At 47.1% G+C, this 7,500-nt stretch overlaps 1 protein-coding gene across 1 annotated transcript in view; it reads left to right on the top strand.

Moving 5' to 3' along the window:
• Positions 1 to 7,500, top strand: part of jazf1b (JAZF zinc finger 1b) — a 20,996-nt gene that overhangs the window by 7,833 nt on the left and 5,663 nt on the right. Inside the window, exons 2-3 of the mRNA XM_048261797.1 lie at positions 1,538 to 1,610; positions 2,270 to 2,466. Coding sequence (XP_048117754.1) covers positions 1,538 to 1,610; positions 2,270 to 2,466 — 270 coding nt within the window. The remainder of the gene's footprint in view (positions 1 to 1,537; positions 1,611 to 2,269; positions 2,467 to 7,500) is intronic.

Genomic DNA, 7,500 nt, shown 5'->3' with positions numbered 1-7,500 from the left:
TGTTTATGCAAGTGTGTGTGATCAGGATGAGTGTATGTACTTGAATTTATTGGGGATCAATAAAGTATCTATCTAGCTATCTCTATCTATCTGGTGTGTGTGTGAGCAGGATGAGTGTGTGTATGGTGTGTGTGTGATCAGGTAGAGTGTGTGTATGGTGTGTGTGTGTGCACACTGGAGATGAGAGAAAAGGTTGTAGCTCATATTGTCCTGAATCTCTGTTTTTATGCAACATGGTGGACACACACACACACACACACACACAGGGGAGCTGTGGCATAAGCAGGAATGCGATAATCCCACCTCCACCTCTCTCCCACATACATCCATCTTCATAAAGACAACACACACACACACACCTTACACACACACAAACATACACACACACTAGCCTGCAGGGGTGTCTGGTGTGATTGCAGCTTTGGCCACAAGGAGGCAGTACGAATGCACAAAATGACCAGCTGTGTGTGTGTGTGTGTCATGGGTGTTTGTATCCGATGAACAGGCCTGGGAAAAAGTGAGCATCTGTGGTCAGTATTACTGAAGGAATACTCTATACATGGAAACACACACACACACACACACACACACACACACACACACACCACAGGCCACAGTGGCCCTGCGTCATAGAGAAAGCCACTGTAGTTTTAATTAAACAAAAGAAGGAGCTCAGGCACTTAATTGGTTTGAGAGTTACAGGGTGTGTGTGTGTGTGTGTGTGTTTGTGTGTGTGTGGATGCTGGCACCAGCCTAGTCTAGCTGCCGGACCGCAGTTTTGTGTGTGTATGTGTGTGTGTGTGTGTGTGTGTCTGTTGACCACAGTGGTATGATGCATGTGCTTTTTCTGGTAGTGGCACCAGTGTCTCCTACCGCAAATAACAGAAAGTAAAGAACAAGCTGGGGTAGTCATAACACACACACACACACACACACACACACACACACATATATATACACACACACACACAAACACACACAACACACACACACACACACACACACACACACACACACACTGTCTGCTGAACCTGGGTAATTTCTCAGCAATGGAGTGGCTTTCATTATTTGTGCTTCCAAGAAATTTGTGTGTGTGTGTATGTGTGTGTGTGTCTGTGTTGCGTTCTATGTGTATCTGTGTGTTAGTCTGTCCATATTCTGTGTTGTCATGTTGGTTTCAATGTTCTTTTGTGTCACTCTGTATTGTTAAATATATGTTATTTGTTAAATATATATATGTGTGTGTGTGTGTGTGTGTGTGAGTGTGTCTGTTTGATGTGTGTGTGTGTGTGTGTGTAAAGGCTCTATGTTGTGAGTGTGAATGTGAGTGTTAACATTATAAGTTGTGAGTTTGTGTGTGTGTTAGTGTTCTCTGTCTAAATCAAGAGATGCACATATGTGTGTTTGTGTGTGTGTGTGTGTGGTGTGTGTGTGTGTGTGTGTTTTTAATTCTGTGGGTATCTGCAGACAGAGTTGTGTGTTAACATTGTGTCTGAATTGTGTGTGTGTGTATGTGTGTGTGTGTGTGTATCTGCAGACACGGATCCTCGTGTCCTGGAGAAACAGGAGCTGCAGCAGCCCACCTACGTAGCCCTCAGTTACATCAACAGGTGAGTCTCACACAGACACACACACACACACACGTGTACACACACACACACACACACACACACTCTCACACACACATACAGACACACACAGACACATGCACACGAACACACACACACACAGTCACTGATAACATACGTATAAGAGGCGCCTTGATGTGGCTGAAGTTTAATCTGTGAACTCCACTCCAGATTTAACTGTGTGTGTGAACATTTCATTTTTATGGTGCACGCTCACCAAAACACTTTTATTGCCCCGGCACTCTACTGCTGGCTGGGTGGGCAGGAGGCTCCCAGGGCTCTGTGTGTGTGTGTGTGTGTGTGTGTGTTTGTCTGTGTGTGTGTGTATGTGTGTGTGTCTGTGTGAGTGTGAGAGGAAGAGAAAGAGTGAGTGTGATTGTGTGTTTGATTGTATGAATGCCTGTGTTGTAGGCAATGGCAAGTTATTGACGTGAGAGAGTCAGTGTGTGTGTGTGCAGTCGCAGGCAGATATGCGTCAGGCAGTGTGCGTGTGCTTGGATGGACCCCCAAGACTCCAATTTAGATTTGAGGGAGTAATCAAAAATAGTACCTCACTAAATTGTCAGTAAACAGTGAGAAAAGTTTTATAGAAATAACATGCTGTGTGGTTTCTAGGCAGGTGTGTAGGTGTGTGTGTGTAGGTTCATGACGGATGCGGCACGTCGTGAGCATGAGTGTTTGAAGAAGAAGGTGCAGCCGAAACTCTCGCTGTCCCTGACGTCCTCCATCGCTCGCGGCAACGTGGCCACGCCCCCACGACACACCAGTGGCAACCTCACTCCCCCCGTCACGCCGCCGATCACCCCCTCATCCTCATTCAGGAGCAGCACACCCACAGGTACACACACACACCCACAGGTACACACACACACACACAGGTACACACACACCCACAGGTACACACACACACCCACAGGTACACACACACACCCACAGGTACACACACCACAGGTACACACACACACACACAGGTACACACACACACACACACAGGTACACACACACACACCCACAGGTACACACACACACACACAGGTACACACACACCCACAGGTACACACACACCCACAGGTACACACACACACACACACAGGTACACACACACCCACAGGTACACACACCACAGGTACACACACACACACAGGTACACACACACACACACACACAGGTCACACACACACCCACATGTACACACACACACACACACAGGTACATGCACGCACACACACTGTACACACACACCCACAGGTACACACACACACACACACACACAGACACACAGGTACACACACACACCCACAGGTACACACACACACGCAGGTACATGCACACACACACACTGTACACACACACCCACAGGTACACACACACACACACACACACACAGGTACATGCACACACACACACTGTACACACACACACACAGGTACACACACACACACAGGTACATACACACAGGTACACACACACCCACAGGTACACACACACACACACACCCACAGGTACATGCACACACACCCACAGGTACACACACACACACAGGTACACACACCCACAGGTACACACACACACACAGGAACACACACACACACACACACAGGTACATGCACACACACACACTGTACACACACACCCACAGGTACATGCACACACACACACACTGTACACACACACCCACAGGTACACACACACCCACAGGTACATGCACACACACCCACAGGTACACACACACACACAGGTACATGCACACACACACACTGTACACACACACACACTGTACACACACACACACACAGGAACACACACACACACACACACACACACAGGTACACACACACACACACAGGTACATGCACACACACACACTGTACACACACACCCACAGGTACACACACACACACACAGGTACACACACACCCACAGGTACACACACACACACACACAGGTACACACACACACAGGTACACACACCACAGGTACACACACACACACAGGCAACACACACACACACACACACAGGTACACACACACCCACAGGTACACACACACACACACACAGGTACATGCACGCACACACACTGTACACACACACCCACAGGTACACACACACACACACACACAGACACACAGGTACACACACACCCACAGGTACACACACACACGCAGGTACATGCGCACACACACACACACTGTACACACACACACCCACAGGTACACACACACACACACACACACACAGGTACATGCACACACACACTGTACACACACACACACACAGGTACACACACACACAGACATGTACACACACACCCACAGGTACACACACACACACACACACACCTACAGGTACATGTACACACACCCATAGGTACACACACACCTATTAGGTACACACACACAGGTACACACACACACACAGGAACACACACACACACACACACAGGTACATGCACACATGTACACACACACCCACAGGTACACACACACACACTGTACACACACACCCACAGGTACACACACCCACAGGTACATGCACACACACCCACAGGTACACACACACACACAGGTACATGCACACACACACACTGTACACACACACACACTGTACACACACACACACAGAACACACACACACACACACACAGGTACACACACACACACAGGTACATGCACACACACACTGTACACACACACCCACAGGTACACACACACACACAGGTACACACACACCCACAGGTACACACACACACACACAGGTACACACACACCCACAGGTACACACACCACAGGTACACACACACACACACAGGTACACACACACACACACACACAGGTACACACACACCTAATAGGTACACACACACACACACAGGTATATGCACGCACACACTGTACACACACACCTAGGTATACACACACACACACAGACACACAGGTACACACACACCTATTAGGTACACACACACCTATTAGGTACACACACACACTGTAATAATAATAATAATAGGTACATGTGCACACACACACACTGTACACACACACCCACAGGTACACACACACACACACACACACACACAGGTACATGCACACACACACACTGTACACACACACACACACACACACACACACAGGTACATACACACAGGTACACACACACCCACAGGTACACACACACACACACAGCACATGCACACACACACACTGTACACACACACCCACAGGTACATGCACACACACACACTGTACACACACACACACTGTACACACACACACCCACAGGTACATGCACACACACACCCACAGGTACACACACACAGGTACACACACCACAGGTACACACACACACACAGAACACACACACACACACACACAGGTACATGCACACACACTGTACACACACACCCACAGGTACATGCACACACACACTGTGGCACACACACACACAGGTACACACACACACCCACAGGTACATACACACACACCCACAGGTACACACACACACTGTACACACACACACACTGTACACACACACACACACACAGGAACACACACACACACACACACACAGGTACACACACAGGTACATGCACACACACACACTGTACACACACCTATTAGGTACACACACACCTGTACACACACACCTAATAGGTACACACACACACCCATAGGTACACACACACACATAGGTACACACACACACTGTAATAATAATAATAATAATATTAGGTACACACACCAGGTACACACACACACACACACTGTAATAATAATAATAATATTGTGGTACACACACACACATATATATACACACACACACACACACACAGGTATATGTACACACACACACCCACAGGTACATACACACACACACACACACACACACACACAGGTACATGCACACACACACACTGTACACACACACACACAGGTACACACACACACACACACACAGGTACATGTACACACACACACAGGTACAGTACATGCAATATCAACACACTGTAATAATAATAACTCCACAGGTACATGCACACACACACACCAGTAATAATAATATCATCATCAATAACACATACACAACACATAGACAATAATATCATCATCATCAATAATATCATCATCATCATCAATACAGGTACACACGATGCACATTTTAGTATCCCGATTTGGTTCCAATTTCATACCAGCTCATATTAGAATCAAATCTCTTGAATAATCCAGTAGATTGTGCCAGGCCCAATCCACCATGAGTTTCTACAAGTTCAAGTGTATAAGAACGCTATCCTCCAAATAAACATAAGCCTCTAACTGCTATCATAACTGTATTCTGTTAGCTGGCTTCACTTTAGTTTTATAGTCCCTAATGCAAAGTCCAAGGACCGCCAACCTCTGCACATGACCTAGGCTACCAAACACTAACACGATGACCTAAGCTACCAAACACTAACACGATGACCTAAGCTACCAAACACTAACACGATGACCTAGGCTACCAAACACTAACACGATGACCAAGGCTACCAAACACTAACACGATGAGCTGGGCTACCAAACACTAACACGATGAGCTGGGCTACCAAACACTAGCACGATGAGCTGGCATTTGTATCCTAGGTTCTCAGTGACAGAAATCAAAGGCTGGTATTTAAGAGTCTTTGTCCAGTATGAGTCCTCCTTAACTAGACCAAAAGCACATAACACTTCAAATATTTTAACTTTTTTGTCATTCTGACAAATGGAGATAATGTCCGGTGTGTTTGCAATTCCAGAGAAGGTGTTTGCAGGTGAGTTAAACCATTCAGAGTGGACAGTGGTGTGTTTATAGATCTGCTCTTCCTCTGTGCGTGGGATCTGAGCAGCTATGATGTCCACACGTCTGTCATGTCTGGCAGTATACAGCCCTTTAAGAGAGCTACAGCTGTTCATGATGTGGGCTACTGACTCCAGATGTTGGGGGGGCTCATGCAGCATGCAGAGGGGTGAATGGATGAAGGGAAACCACAGTGCTGTTGTTCCGTTTGTGGAGAACCTGCAGACGGGCTTTTACACAGAAGATAAGGATCTCCGATGGGGGCATTACTGTAGATGGTGTGTGACACAGAGTGGTCCGCACAGGGCAGTTTTGCCCACTTTCCCTGGAGTTTTAGACTGGACCAGTGCTCCATGTTCTGGGCTCTCTGAATCTCCAGAAGAGTCTGCCTTGCTGTTCTCGGCTGGAGCAGTTGGGTGGTGTTGTTGTGGTGCAGATGTCGCCTTTACAGTGACTGATGAGTCCTCCACAACTGCATCAGAGACCTCTACAGGTTGTGAGTGGGAGGTCCACTTCAGTCCAGCAGTAAAGATGCTCTGGCCATTTGTCTATCATCATGGTGGTTAAATGGGATTGTCTTGTAGCTGTATATGCCCACATGCAGTTGGGAACCCCCAATCCCCCGTCCTGCCGTCTCTGAGAGATGAAGCGTCTTGTAGAGTGTGTGTTAAAGGGATTATCCGGAGTAAAATGCACTTTAGATCAATTTACGGATGATTGGGAGTTCATACGTTGCGTTGACATCAAAATCATGCCATTCAGATGTGTTTAGAGAAAGTTCGATTTTACCGTTTTTAGTCAAAACTCGTTAGCCTGGAATTGACCCGGGCATGTCATTTCGCCGCTACAAAACGCTATTTTTATACCGCTTCTACAGTTCCAAACAACATTACACTTACGTGGTAGTGAGTAGAGGGTCCCTAAAGCTAAACCGCAGTATCCCGAGGTCTTTATGTGGTCGGATAGAGAGTCCAGAATGAATTTCATCAAGCCAGTACCTTTCCGGAAAAGTTGCTGTTGCAGCTGCCATCTTTAGGGGGAAAGTCCGTAAGAGTTGAT

The sequence above is a fragment of the Alosa alosa genome, chromosome 13, assembly GCF_017589495.1.
Source record: "Alosa alosa isolate M-15738 ecotype Scorff River chromosome 13, AALO_Geno_1.1, whole genome shotgun sequence".
Taxonomy (NCBI): domain Eukaryota; kingdom Metazoa; phylum Chordata; class Actinopteri; order Clupeiformes; family Clupeidae; genus Alosa; species Alosa alosa.
The sequence above is the reverse complement of the archived record's forward strand: the minus strand, read 5'-3'. Positions and strand labels throughout refer to the sequence as shown.